Genomic DNA, 15,049 nt, shown 5'->3' on the forward strand with positions numbered 1-15,049 from the left:
ACTTAAAAATCTCCATAGGCGACACTTTAAAATTTTTTACAGATTACATGTTTAGAGTTACAGAGGAGGTCTAGTGCTTGAATTATTGCTCCTGCTGTAACTATCACAGCATATGTAACCTGTGTGTATTTGTCTCTGATACTAGCCAGTGAGTCACCAGCCGCTGACCTCACCGCACGTCCTGGATACAGGGTACCAATTGCTTTCATAGTCATTTATTTACGGGTTCCCAAACTGTATATACACTCATCTTATTCAAAAGTAATTGCCAAATGCTATTGCTACTTGCATGAATCACTGTGTAGTCATAGTCTGCTATGACTATAGTTACAAGCTTGATGACAGTCAGTACTTAGTGTAGACAGTAATTTTAGTAACCAGAAACAAGTGACTTTGGTAATCAAAAATAAATGTTGTTACTGAATACCAATGTACAAGAATTCAGTCTTCTGAATTTCAAGGGTCACTCAGTCACTTGGTGGGAGTAAAGCGTTTAAGAGACGGTATAAATCCTGAGCTGAAGGAAAACAAAGAAAACTCTAGAAGACTAGCCTAAGACAGACCATACACTGAACATTTTTTTCCTTCAACCAGCGTGTTGAACGAACAAAAATGATCCGATTCCCCTATCCACACATTTGATGTGGATGGGGGAATCCTTCCGGCTGCGCTATTGTATTCTGACAACAGGGAGCTTTCCCTGCCATCAGAAAACAATGAACAGTGTTGTATGCTCTGCCACTGATTGTTCGGGGAAAAAACCCAACAGCCCGATTTTTGTATACAAGTCAATTGATAGATCAACTTGTGTACAACCAGGCTGCCCATACATGTGTCCAGTCCCTGCTGAACCTGCAAAATATTGACCCATTCATTGTGGATACCCAAGTTTGATGGCCTGTGTACATAGGCTGTTTAATTATGTTTTTATTTCGTTTTATTTTGTTTTTATGAATTATGTTTAATTCAGAACATTTTTTTTATCTCTATACACGTCAACGGTAATGCAAAAGCAGCTCTAAGCAACTGAAAAAATGGTCAATTGTATGACAGATGCACCGCTAAATGAACTTGAATGGAACTCTTAAGAATTGCAAACTAAATTCAAATGAAGCTGAATGCACCTAAAAGTACCTACACAAGTCCTAAGATTGTTGTAGAGCTAGCCAAACGGGACTTGAAATTCATGAAGATCACTCGAATGTCATCGTAACCAGCACATTTAATTTCATCCGCTCATATGCAAGATAAGAACTACATGCGGAACTTCAGCTTTCATAAGACAAAAATACATTTTGTATTGAAAACTTTATTTATAATAAAAATAGCATTCACAGACTTGCTTGTCTAGCTACATACATTGTGTATTGCCCCTTGTCAGGAAGCCTGTATTTGCAAATTCAACAATCACCTTCAATCAAGTCAATGTCATAACTTCCATAGGTTTAAATAAAGCAGTGTTATGAACAGTGTCAAATAGATCTATGCATAGTGTTTCAAAAGAAAGATTGGCCCACAAACCTCATTTTCTTCAAGACAAAAAGAAAATCTAAAATTAAAAGATAACACCATGGACTGAGTACAAGATATGACCATTGAAGAATGTATACAAGTACTTTATACTTGACAAGCAGGTCCACAAATGCCGTAATCTAGTCCCAATTTTGAAGCAACGAACACTTCCAGGTCACTGTGATGGCATCCGATTCCCCAAAAAGAAAACACCTTTACATACCTGATTCAGTTTACATTAAAATATATTCCTGATTCATAATTTTTTCTTCATTCTCAGAAATATAAACACATCACATTCCTCTCATGATTTTTTTCAGCATAAAGTATCTTTTATACAAGGAAAAAAAAAAGCTTTTTTTGTCAACAGGCTTGAATAATTACAGTTTCTCCTCTGTACACACACTGATTGGCCATTATTTTGTACAGTACCATAGCAACAACAGTGATAGACTTGCAACGCTCATTCACGTCAGTATGTTTTTTGTTTTTTTTTTGTTTTGTTTTTTAATGTACAAATGCACCGTAAGTGTGACACGTTTGGAGAAGTGGCAGACATTTCGGCTCAGCTAGGCAGTAAAGCAATATGTTAGACTGAAAATATGCAGCAGTTGTGACACCATCTGATGTTAGTTATTTAAATATATATATAAAAAAAAGAAATGGGCCATGCAATGACACCTGCATGTCCCAACATCTTCCATTGAAGCACCGTGGTTCACCCATCTTGACCATAACATTAAAATAGGGGCCAGTAGACTATTGTAGCTCAGCGATCTCCAACTAGTGGCGTGTGGGATACCTATGTTACTAGCCCAACTGGATATTGATTTTGGCATCCTCCGATTACAAAGCTACAGTTTGAAGCTAGTTCTGTATTATGTAACTATCTGCAATGAAAACAGGTTACTAAAGGCTTCTAATTGGTTACCTTTCTTACAAGGATGTCAGATTATAGTCCTAATGGCAAACTGGCAACCTCTTGGAATCTGATGCGTTTTTCGAATTATTAAAAGTTTGAATAAGATCCAAATGTTTCAAAAACAAAACGATCCTCAAGAGTTTATATTTTTTAGTATATTTCACATAGGTCACCAACACTTCATTTTTGGAAAGCAGCAAAAGAGCTACCTTACTCCAAAGATTGTAATTTAAATGGAAACATTTTGTACTTTTCCTGCAAGGTTCTAAATTTCTGTTTTTTATATCTGCACAACAGATTTTTTTTTTTAAATTGGGACCTGTGGAGGTCTAGTGAGTCTAAACACTTGAGTTGTGCAGTGCCCATGATAGGCGATTTGTTATAATTACCATCTGTGACCTGGTTTATTGTAAATGGCAGTATAGTGCATTACAGACATGTAGGTCAATTTTGGAACCTGGTCTATACTATAAGTTCTAAAAGATTGGGGATCACTGCTCTAACCCAATAGACTGCTAGTCTCTGAAATATTATGTTATCGTCTAGGTTTAACACGATAGGGTCTCAGTTACCACTGCCAAGTACTTTCAGCTGGTGTCTTAACCCATCTAATGCAGGCCCACCTAGCAAACTATAATGCAGTAACATAACTTGCTTTTTTGAAGTGTGCTTATATATTTCCTTCATTGAAATAGTAGTCTTGATTATCCTCCATTAGTTCAGTTAGACAAAATTCTTCACAATTGTTTCCACATTTCCTAATTTCTTACCACCGGCCTATATAATTCTAATTACATCGGCTGCCATTTCAGATAATAGTCAGAAAAAGAAATTTGATGATGAAGCCTAGCCAAAAATGAGGAAAAAAAAAATCTTATTTACTGTCCAGTGCCATGAACATGTTCTACAGATGTCAGAAATAAAAGTCCAAAAAAGTCAATAAAATACTTCCTTGAAGAGCATGTTTTATCCCTTAGGGGTTTACATTTGGCAAATAACTTAAAAAAAGATACATCAAAAATACTTTCTTTAATATACATCAGGCACAACACTCTGTAGTAAGGTTTCATCTGCATAAAACATTTCCATGGTAGTACAGGGTCATTACGTGTTGGGTGCTAAGACACTATAAAGAATTTTTGTTCTGAAAGCCTCCCACTGGAAAGGCTGGAATGTGACATCAGATTGATCAGATACTGAGGTCTGAGATACATTCCTTATAGGGTCTCCTCCGTTGTTCTTGGGGATGTCTAGCATTTCTCATAGTATCAGACTTCAGACTATGATCATCACGGTCTCGATTGCTGGATTTTTGATCTCTGCTTCGTCTGTCTGGAGATCTTTCCCTCCTCCTTTCATGAGACCTTTCTCTCCTTCTTTCAGGGGAGCGGTCCCGTCTTCTGTCAGGAGATCTTTCCCTTCTTCTGTCAGATGACTTTGCTCTTCTTCGTTCAGGAGAACTCTCTCTTTTTCGATCCGGTGATCTTCTTTGATCCATAAAGCGATCCAGAGACTTTCTTCTACGGGTGGGTGACCCATCTCTTTTTCGCACAGGTGACCTTTCCCTAGTTCTTTGAGTAGAACTGTCTCTTCTTCTCTCTTTTTCTTTCCTTTCAAAAGTGTCATCAGCACTCCTTGTCCCTTCAGCTCTCTTCTCAGGAGACATTTTTTTCTGTCCATTGACTGCCATTCTTTCCCCTTGCCTTGGCCGCCTGGCCTCGGGAGACCTTTCCCTTCGGCCACTCTGTACAGAATAATTTTTAGAGGACCCATTCCAAGTGTGATGGTCATTAGGTTGTCTATTGTAGTCCCTGCTGCTCTTAGGGTCTTTGATGTGACTCCGTTTTTCCTCATGCTGTAATGACTTGTGAGTATTTGGTGGGTAACTGAACTCCAATGGCATGGGATGTCTCTCTGATGGCAGAGTGTTCATTTTAGAAAGATTTTGTGCGCTGGCTGTGGGGCTGCTCCTGTCACTGTTGGCTTCTGGAGAGGAAAAATAAAATTAGTTTTGTGCACACGTGAAAGAAAAAAAAAGACTTTACCCCTTTAGTTAGTGTATGCAACACACGTTTGTTAATGCAGTCAGCAGGAGTATTAACTGAAGTCTGTTAAATTTATTGACAAATGTATTTTTTGAATGCCTGAATTAGTGAATGTTGGTTTTAATTCTACCTTTTATTGCCAATTTAACAGTTCCAATTCCTCATTGGCACTGCAGTAATACCGATGTTTCTGGTAGAGGGAAAGTGATACATTCACATATTTGTCACTGTAATTCTGGGTATTTTTCTGGATCATTTATTGCATCATGAGGCTTTTGATGGTGAATTCCATTCTTGAGCAAATAACAAGTAGATCCCAGAATAGGGTAGTTTGTAGAATAAAAGGATCATAGGTTTACCTCTAATAGTGAACCAATTTTCCCTTAAAGAGAGCCAGTCACCGACAGGCATCTGTAATACTCTTGGACTTTACTCTTGAATTATTGTAATAATGTAGTCTTAGTTCTCAGTCACCTGAGTTGGATTATTCACTTATATTCTCTCCCTGTCAGAGGAGAAATGCCAGAAAGAGTCTTAAGGCTGCAACATTAGCATCGTAAAGTGACTGTTACCTAAATTTCCAAAAAATACTTTATATTCAACTTTCTGGTGGCTAGTGAGGAGAATCTTCCAGGTGTCTTGTATGCCAGGCCCCTCAGTGTGTGGTTTCATTCCAGCAACACTTATTTTACTACTGTGTCCTGTAGTGATGCAGCGGTTGGCAGATGGAACCACAGCACGTAGTGGAAAAATAAGAATCCAACACACAAAAGGTGTCAGATGATTCTCCTGGAAGCTGTAGATCTTAAACAGATCCAAGTGGGGCCTTGACACCTGCTGGATAGGTAAATATTCAAATTTTTTTTTCATGCAAAGAAGTCACTTTAGAAGTGTATTTTCAGATTCCTACACATGTCCATAAATGACTGGTTGATTTTAAAGCTTTCAATAGTGCACCAGCTTATACTTGCCAATAAAAAATACCTTATTAAAATCTTACGAAATGTTTGTTCTAGTATGATTTAACCTATTACCCAACTCATCAGCTGATAACATTTTTCTGTTGAAGTTTTATCCACATGGCCTTAGGACTATTTTAAATTTTAATCACCTATTTTTTATTTCCAATACACTGTAGCCTAGATCAAGATCACTGTCAATATGTCATGCAAGTTTAGGGTAAAACATGGCATGCTTTACCTATATCAACATAGTACAAACTGTACAGCTACTTTTTGCTCATCTAAGGGCTGGCTCAATCTATAAAGACATAAAAACAAGGCTAAATTCACACTTCACTTTGTCAAGCCACAAAACTGGTAGGATTGCATCTTTTAGACTGGCCACCATGCTTGCCACCATACGTATTTCATAAAAACTTGCCAGACATTAAGCTTGCAAGCAAACGTTTTGGAATATGGTTGCGATGGATTCACAGGGCTTGCATCAGAAACATCCAGTATTGTACTTACATTTGTGGATCAGAGAAATGTAGTGTGTTCATGAGTTACTGGACAGGTAGAAAGTTTAGCAAAGCACAAGCAATGGGTATTATTAGGCCACAGCACAGAAACACCTAGGATTGACTTAGCTACAAACCGTAGTTTGATTTTGGCCCATTAGGTAGATGCAAGGCTCTCCGAGCTTGTCATTTCTCATACATGCAGCGATATTAGGAGGTATCATCGCTGAGGAAGGTATAGCCCCGCACCAAGACAAGTGAAGAAGAGAGAAGGAAAGAGAAAAAGTAGAAGATTTAGAAACCCTATGAATCGAAAGAGGAAAGGAGAAACAGATTTATTGAATCTTCATAATTCATAGGATGGTTTATTTTTAGTTCCGACCAAGTTGGCTAGGTGACATCCAAATAAGGCTGTGAAAATTGCGAGTTCTATTGTGACATTAGGCATCTAGAATGTGATTTTTTTTTCTTTTTTTTTTACAGACAAGACTATAATAAATATATTTTTCAAAAAATCAAAAAACGGGGAAACAGATTAACAGGTTGCCAGAAAAAAAAAATTGAACATTTACATTCAACGGAAAAAAAAGTGTAGATATATACAAGTCCACAGCAGACCACAACATTAAAATTAAATTACAAAAAAAAATAAAAATACTGCCTCACTATGAAGCATGTTCCATTAAAGAGGTATTACGCTGGAACTTCACATTTGTTATAATGGGGAGCATGAAACAAATGACCCCCTGTAATGGTTTATACCTGTACAGCTTTTAGCAGCAAAACTTTCAAAGTCTCTGCATTATATTATTTTTAAAACAAATAAATTAGTAAAGCAAAACGTTTGCTGAAAAGTCAATTGGCTTCCCATCTGTCTTAGTTAGGGGTGCAACAGCCATGTATCGAGGTAAATCCCCTCAGGAACAAGACAGTTTATACAATGGGTACTTAACAATACAGTGCATCTTTAACGAGAAACCATTAAAATAATGGACAATAAAAATATATACATAAAATAGTTGCATACAGCAAAATATTTCTTAACAATTCAATGGGATAGTATTTTTTGATGAGGGTGATGTTGTGACTGATGTCAAGGACCTTGCACAATCGTAATTATGCTTCTTAGTATATGGAAATGTACAGAATGAAAAAAAAAAAAAAACACTGCAATTGTTTTGTAAATAATATCAGATACAGTTGGCAACAGCTCTGTTAAAGGGGAAGTATCACGAGTTCTATAAAATGTGATAAATTATACTGCCAAGCTAACAAACCTCTCTGAGAAAAAAAATAAAAATTTGTAATTACTGATATCACAGTCCTGACTTTTTCCCTAATAAATCTTTCAAATTGAAACAGCTGAAGTTAAATCCCTTCATGACAGGAGAACTTCTGGTAAAAAAAATGCTCCCGATTTTGAAAATGGCTTGCAATTATAAGATGTTATAAACTGAGAGGCGCAATATCAGCTTGTTTGGAAATCTTATTACGAGTGGATCAAGATCCTTCACTCCCCTATGGAGAACAGTAAATGATCCAAAGTACACCAAGTGCACCACTGCCAGCAATGTATAACTTGGCAGATAAGGGCGCTAGTGTGAAGATGTGCAGGTATCTCCCTGTAGATCACCTACATTTATCACATCCACCAAATGAAACCCCAACAATTAGTCAGGAAAAAAAGCCTTCTATAATACATACTTCACTGCCCCATTGGATCACTGGCATAAGTTTGCATATTTGGACATAACATTTGTGCTGTTACACAAGGGCCCTCTGGGACTTATGGGCCCCATTTATACTAGATGAAGTTGAGGCAAGTGATGGGTCTCCTCCTGCCATCATGTAGACCCGGACAATGCTCACTTAATAGAAAGTTGGATGCATTTTTTTATGATGCCTAGCACAAACCTTCCTCCTTTTTTTTTTTTAGGTGGCAAGATTAACTCAATTGAGATATGGATAATTGGTCAACCATTTCCCCTTGACAATATTTGAACTGAAAGCAAAGGGCTATTTATTGTCTGAACCTATTTGCATTTTACCAACCATGAAAGAGTTCTGAGTATCACAAACACAACTCATCATCTCCATCAATTTAGTTATATTTACACCCAAGTGTCTTTACTAAAAAGAGAACATTGGGACTTTAAATGAGGCTGTGACTTGCAAAGGTCAATTGCCTCGATCCCTATCTAAAATGAGACAAAAAGGAGGACTGATGATTGGGACTTTAGAAGAAGCACGCAGGTGTAAAAATTCAAATTTATTGGAAATCAATAATACGTTACATGAGGGTAATCATGAGTAGACATAGATAACCAATACAATTCATTCAATAGATATACATACAGTAATTGCAAATTTCCACATAATAATACATATCGCATGATACAAGTAATCATTTGGTAAGGTAAAACATATAATTAGGCATAAAAACATTTTGAAATGCATAGAGCTATTATATGCTCTGTTTTTATGCCTAATTATATGTTTCACCTGACCAAATCATTACTTGTATTATGTGATATGTATTATTATGTGGCAATTTGCAATTACTGTATGTATATATATTGAATGAATTGTATTGGTTATCTATGTCTACTCATGATAACTCTCATGTAACATATCATTGATTTCCAATAAATTAGAATTTTTACACCTACGTGCTTCATCTAAAGTCCCAATCATCAGTCCTCCTTTTCGTACTTGTGATGTAATTGAATGGGGCGAACCCCAAGAACTGTCATTGCACAGTGCCCTTCAGTGACTTTCTCTGCCACTAGACCTAATGCTGTCCTATGCAGTGCTCGGCCAGGAAACCCCTCCAATGAAACCTACCATTTAATAGTAAGTGGTTAGGCCAAGGGTTTAGGAAGACAAAAATATTTCTAAAGTACCGTTTCCCCACCGGCCTTTAGGGTTTTTTTGGAATGCTTAGAGATAATCAAAATAACAGTAAACAAGTTAAAAGCTGTTCTCCCGACCTGTTTAAATAGTATACTCCCATTTCAGACGGAAAAGAATATTGTATTATCTTAGCCAGAAACATGGTAAATCATTTGGATTGGTTAAAAAACATGTTTTTTTTAGCTTTTTGCAAGTTTATGGAGCATTAAAGACCCTTTGCCAAATCTGTTTACAAAATTTGTAAATATGCTTGATGAAGAGCATTGGTACTCCAAAAGCTTGGAATGCAAAAATATATTTTGGCAGTGATTAAATTAAATTTTTGGCAGTATTTTTCCCCGTTTGAAAAATATTTATCATTATCAACAAGATAGAAAACAAAGCAGATAATTCCCCTTTAAATTAAACTGGGCCCGCTGATATCAAAAATGAATAGAGCCATAAAGAGCTGCAACATATCTTATTCCTCCCCAAAGCTCCTGAAAAGCCTATGCAAATGCTGACTTTAACAAAGTCTGTATTTTCATATGATTCTTCTGGAGCTTTGTGTTTGGCATTTAGTTGTTTTGGGCATGGAATTTTTCCCCAGAGCTGGAAGTTTGGGTTTTTTGGATGGTTCTAGCAGTACCTTGCAGGGGGTGATCTAAAAAAATTGCTTAAATTGCCTTTTAGCCAATACTACCCACACTATATCTTCAGCACAAGTTCATTTTAAAGCAACTCTATCACTACTGAACAGAATGTTAAAGAAAAAAAATCTTCTTTGCAAAAAAAGGGTTACATCTTACCCCTCCCACACTGCTAAACTCACTGTGTAAAATCTCCTGACCCATCACTACAGACACAGTAGTAATTTAGGGGACAGCAGAAGCTACTACACAGCACAGCAGAGGACCAATAATCCAGCAAACCCAAAAGTGGGTCCATTGCAAAAGCCAGTGGGAGGCCGGAGGGGTAGGTATTAACCCTTATCTTTCAAGGGAAGCTTTTTTCTAAACTTATTTTAGGTAGCAAATGAGTTGCTTAAGTAAATTTCAGTATAGCCTCTCAATTCTTTCTTTTTTTTAAATGCAGTGTACTAAAAGTTTGGATTGAAAAAAAATCTCTGCTAGGGGGTCAATACAAAGAAAGGAAATGGTGTATCAAAGACCTGTAAGGCTATTCATAGGCATAAGGTAGAGGGAAATGGATCTGCAGAAATTGAGTTTTTCAGGCATATTTTGCTGAGCAAAATTTTGCATGTCTTTGCTTCTATCTTAAGTTAGCCGATTGAATACACATGCACAACTTATGTGCCTGCAAGAATTGTTATGATCTGGCATGGTCATGTAATTATCAGATAAACAACATTCCCAGTAAGACACTCATTGTTTCTGGAGCAATCCTTTCATCCGGGAACAGACACATGTCTACTACATATTCTTATACAGGTATGAATAGCCTTAAGTCTTCTAGAACTCCCAATAATCAGTATCTATTCATGTATTTGCAAATGGCCCAGTTATGTTATGGCAAAGTATAGAATGATGACAAAAACTTAAAAAAAATTAAAATTGGGGAAGGATAAAAATGGCTTCAGAACGGTTTATAGAAACTTCAAAGACCTTTGGTTGGGACATGCCCTATACATAAACATATAGGCGCCATCAGCAATTAAATATGAATATTTTACAATATACTGAACTTAGCACAGTATTTGCTCGAACATACTCTCGCATAAAATAGAATTATGTTTAGAATATTCAGTTCCCTGATAACATATATATCTCCATACTCTTTAAATAAATTTCCTTTTCATTTAGGCTTTGACAAATAAAATCTTTTTTTTTTTTTTTCTGGTTAAAACAATGCTGAAACAAGCAGGAATCAACAATTCACAAACGTTATGTTTGCAGTGCAGGCAAATTAGGAAGAATTCATAAAGTGTGTGATTTCCAGTAAGAATGACAATTTTCTTTTGTAAATGGCGGATTCCTTATTTGTTAGAAAAGAAGGATCAGAACAGTTTGGCACAGTTCAATACAGTAGAGTTTTAACAAATAGAATTTTTTTTTAAGTTCCTCCTTCACCAAAAAGATGCTACGTTGCTTTTTTTTTTTTTTTTTTTTTTTTTTAAATCCTCATACTGAGCCCCAAAAGTCCACAGAAGCAAGCAGAGGTTGAGAAGAGCGGAAATTCAGTACAAGCGAAGCAATTAATCAGATTTCACAAGAGTTGGTAAGACACTGGTGATTTAAAGAAAAAAAATTTAAAGGAGAAAAAAGTATTTCCTGCTCCAGATTCTTGACAGAAAGAGATCATTCATGGAGTGATGGTAGGGAGCAAAGGAAGGTTTTCAGTGTTTGACCCACCATATTCCGGCACAGAACCATCTCCACGTTTCAGACTTAGACGCACTCGCCGACCGCCATTTTTAATCAGTTCAATTGCCCGAGTGTGCTTCATGTTCTTTGTGGTTTCTCCATTGATTTCTAGAATCTCGTCACCGACCTGCGAGAAGCAATGCATAACCTATTATTTCATTTGTTCCAAAAAAAATAAAAAAATAAAAAAAAGGGAAAGTGTTGGTCACAGTCTCTTTACCACTGTAATAACACTGAGATTGCATCAAGTACAAAAGCAAGACTGCTGCAAAAATAACCTTGGCCTTTATGGATCCCAGTCACTTTTCTCCTTGCGGATACACAATAATAGACCTCAGACTGATACGCATGAAGCTAATTTTCTATCTTCTGTTATTTTTTTTATTTTTTAAAGAGCTTGGATAGTATGCTTTACCCGTTTTTTTTTTTTTTCTGTATGATATTAAAAGAGTATTAGAAAAATAAATGGTTTAGGCAACTTTGTCACAAAAAATACTGCTGTCAGATATTAAAAGCAGCAGCTTCCAAGACCCATGCCCAAATATAAGGCCCTTCTGATGGGCAAAGATCCAACATTTCCTAATGATGCTTGCCCACTTCTTCCCACCTCCAAAATATTCCTATTATAGATAATACAAACAATTCTACTACAATTCCTGTTGTATTAATTATTTACAGGTTCTTAAGCAGCAAATGAGCTTTAACCTGTTTGCTGCCAGAGCTGTTTTTGTGTTTTTTTGCACACGTTTAAATAATTTTAGCCCTATAGATGACATAAAAACCCCAAAACTTTATACATTATCCAAAAGCAGAAACCCTAGAGAATAAAATAGTGGTAGAAAATGCAAAATTTCAGTAAAAAACACACTAAAGTGAATATTAGGGCAAACAAACACAATAAATTACCCACATTTTTGGTAAAATATAAAAGACAAGGTTGCGCCAAGAAAATAAATACCCAACATGCCAAACCTTAAATTTGTGTGTGTCCCTGAAATGGCAACAAACTTCACTACCAGATATACTCTTAAAGGCAATGCTTCAAAAGCCCCATATAGGTATCAGTTTAGTGTTACAGAGGAGGTCCTGTGCTATAATTGTTGCTTTCACTCATGCGTGCGCAGCGATATGCAATATGTGCATCGTTATCAGCGTTTTCATGCGTAGGCACTCCCGTCACATGCATTTATGTTCGTACATGCATTTATGTGGAGGTGGGGGGGGGCCTTAAAAAAAGGTGGTGGAGGAGGGGGAGATGTTGGTGATGGGGTTTATGTGTTTGGGTGTAAATTAATTTTTTTGCAAAAAATAAATAAAAAAATTTTACTCAACTTTTTTTAAATTGTTTAAGTGACAGGTTCTCTTTAATGAGATATTCAGGGTCTAGAAAATACTGCACTTCTCCTTTGGGCTCCCCTGAATGTTTTGCAATGCAGCTTACATTGCAAAACATCCTTTCCCAGCTAAGCTAGCCGGGGAAACCGAGACGCTGACCCAGAAGTGACGACATGGATGTTGCTTTCCAGGTCACAGCAAGAAGGGGAGGAAAGTGGACTTGTGTTCCCTCTTCTACTTCCTCCCCAAGCCGCTGGCACCCACAATGATGGTCCCGGGCCCGCAGATGGCAATTAGAGCCAGGAAAACATGGCGGGGGTGGCGCTGGGGGTGTGTGTGTGTGAGCAATTGGGCAACAATGCTTTCACCTGATGGGCAGGAGTCTGCCTGCCAGTTTCACACACAATCCGGTGGCTGAGTCATTGCTGGAAGTGGGGAGCAGGGGGAGCTGAGCTGCTGAGTCACTGTGGGTGGGGGTGAGCTGAGCAGTTGAGAGAACAATGTAGAGGACTTTAGTGCTGTTAACTTGTTTTGAAGCTTATTTACTGTTTGTTATAAATATTAAAGAGTAAAAAATATGGCTAATTTTAAAAACCCAGTTTGTTTAATACATCTATTTGAAGCAGAATGTACACACACACATATATATATATATATATATATATAAACAAAGAAACCTAACCACAATTTGAAATACTAAAAGCATAAACAACGTAATTTTTTTCTAATGATATAAAAAAAAAAAAATCGAATCAATACACCGGATCTAGAGGAGGAATCTCAGATCTCAGCTGTGATGGTGTTGTCTTCTTTTTTTTTTTTTTAGCAGTTGCTTTTCGCAGTTGCATTTGTCTCTTAGAGAATGACAATGAGTGTAATAAAGCAGGTTTGAAAGAAACGGCTTCCTTTCATCTAGAAGGTATTATAAACCGGCACACAAGTTGTTATAATTCTCAGGCTACGGGATGCAGAAATTCCATGCCACCTCAGCTGAAAGATATATTTAGCTATATGTGGAGTTTGTTGTTTCAAGTCAACCACTGGCTTCTTTTATCTTCTATAGATTTTTGCGGAGGGATCTCACTCTCCACTTTCAAACTGTGGTCCTTCTGCTACAACCACCCCCCCACCCCCCCACCAACCACAACTTCTTGCAAAATTATTGAAAATAATGAACTAATATTTTTTTTTAAATGCAGTAAAAATGTAACCCCTTCATACTCTGAGAGGCATTAGGAGCAGACAATGCCACTTTCCAGCATCTACTAAAATAAATTAAAGGACAACGTCCTTATTAGTTATCCAGTAATATATCTTAACCCCTTCCCCAGTGCTGTTCCCCATCAAGAAATCTTTCCAACCTGCTACTCTTCATACTGCACACATATACCACAATAAGACTTTAGTATTGGGTGGCTGGGCACTAGTGGACTGAATCACCCATTGGCTTACTTTATCTCTTGCAGACTACAGATGGAGCTCCACCACAGTAGTTTGAGACGCTGGCCCGACCCACAAGTCTATATTAAAAAAAGTGTCACTCTCTATGAACTATTTACTTATTGTAAAATATGCTGCATAAGGTGGCAATCACCAGAAGCCAGAAATATGGTTCAGAACCAATAAAGTCCCAGAACAATGTAAAAAGCCTGGATGTATTTAGCAATTATACAAACATTATGATTGTATAGATGAAAGGGAAAAGTGAAGCTTTCATACATACCCTCATCTTCCCACATCTCTCCGCAGGACCATCTTCTGCTAGGCGTAGAACGTAAAGGTCCATGTTATACTCCCGTCCCCCTCGGAGGCTGAACCCAAAACCTTTCGTTCCTTTATCAAGCTCTACTGTATAAAATTCTGGTTCCTGTTGCTAGAGTAAAACAAAACAGAAAAGAGACATTGGTTACCAATTAAACCCTTTGCTTACATTATTTGTGTTCCTGTTGCCCTGCAAGTGCTCATTTTGACATTCATTTGTACCCTTAGCCTCTACTGTACATTTGATAACCAGAACTCTACAGAAAATACATGCAATTATCCATATTACTCTATTAAGGCACAACCCAAGACATTTTGGCTCATGGGGAACTAATAAATGCTGCCTACACATATCAGATGGCAGTAGGATCTGCAGATATGGTTTGACCTCTGAAAGCTCTTTCATATGCAAGATTGGTTGAAGGGGGGCACCTCTAGAAATCTCTGCCATCAGCTTATACTAAATGGCTAGATGTTTATGGACACTTGACCATCACACCTACCTATGTGATATAGACACCCATCCAAATGATTGCGTTCAGGTGATTCCAGCAATGGTCAAGCATTCAACGATATTCAAGACAACTGTATGATTTCAACTTTGCTGTAACAGACTGATGAAAGTCCTTTTCTATTCCAGCATGAATATGTCCCCAACACCAAGCAAGCCACATAAGGACATTGTTTGATGTGAAGGAACTTGAGAGGCCTGCAGTTGCATGCAAGTACCTACTCT

General features: G+C 37.3%; 1 protein-coding gene across 11 annotated transcripts in view; it reads right to left on the reverse strand.

The window, feature by feature from the left end:
* Positions 1-1,293: 1,293 nt before the first annotated feature.
* MAGI1 (membrane associated guanylate kinase, WW and PDZ domain containing 1) overlaps positions 1,294-15,049 on the reverse strand; it is a 708,238-nt gene continuing 694,482 nt past the window's right edge. For 9 of the 11 annotated variants that reach the window (XM_077451962.1, XM_077451961.1, XM_077451956.1 and 6 more), the window contains 3 exons: positions 14,276-14,425; positions 11,206-11,344; positions 1,294-4,420 (listed from right to left, as the gene is read on the reverse strand). In XM_077451962.1, coding sequence (XP_077308088.1) covers positions 3,624-4,420; positions 11,206-11,344; positions 14,276-14,425 — 1,086 coding nt within the window. In that variant the 3' untranslated portion in view covers positions 1,294-3,623. Of the gene's footprint in view, positions 4,421-6,078; positions 6,168-11,205; positions 11,345-14,275; positions 14,426-15,049 lie in introns of all 11 variants that reach the window. The other 2 variants (XM_077451965.1, XM_077451966.1) reach the window with 1 other exon arrangement.

Source organism: Lithobates pipiens, unplaced genomic scaffold, assembly GCF_037356315.1.
Source record: "Lithobates pipiens isolate NorthernLeopardFrog02 unplaced genomic scaffold, aLitPip1_a1.2 Scaffold_23, whole genome shotgun sequence".
Lineage (NCBI taxonomy): Eukaryota > Metazoa > Chordata > Amphibia > Anura > Ranidae > Lithobates > Lithobates pipiens.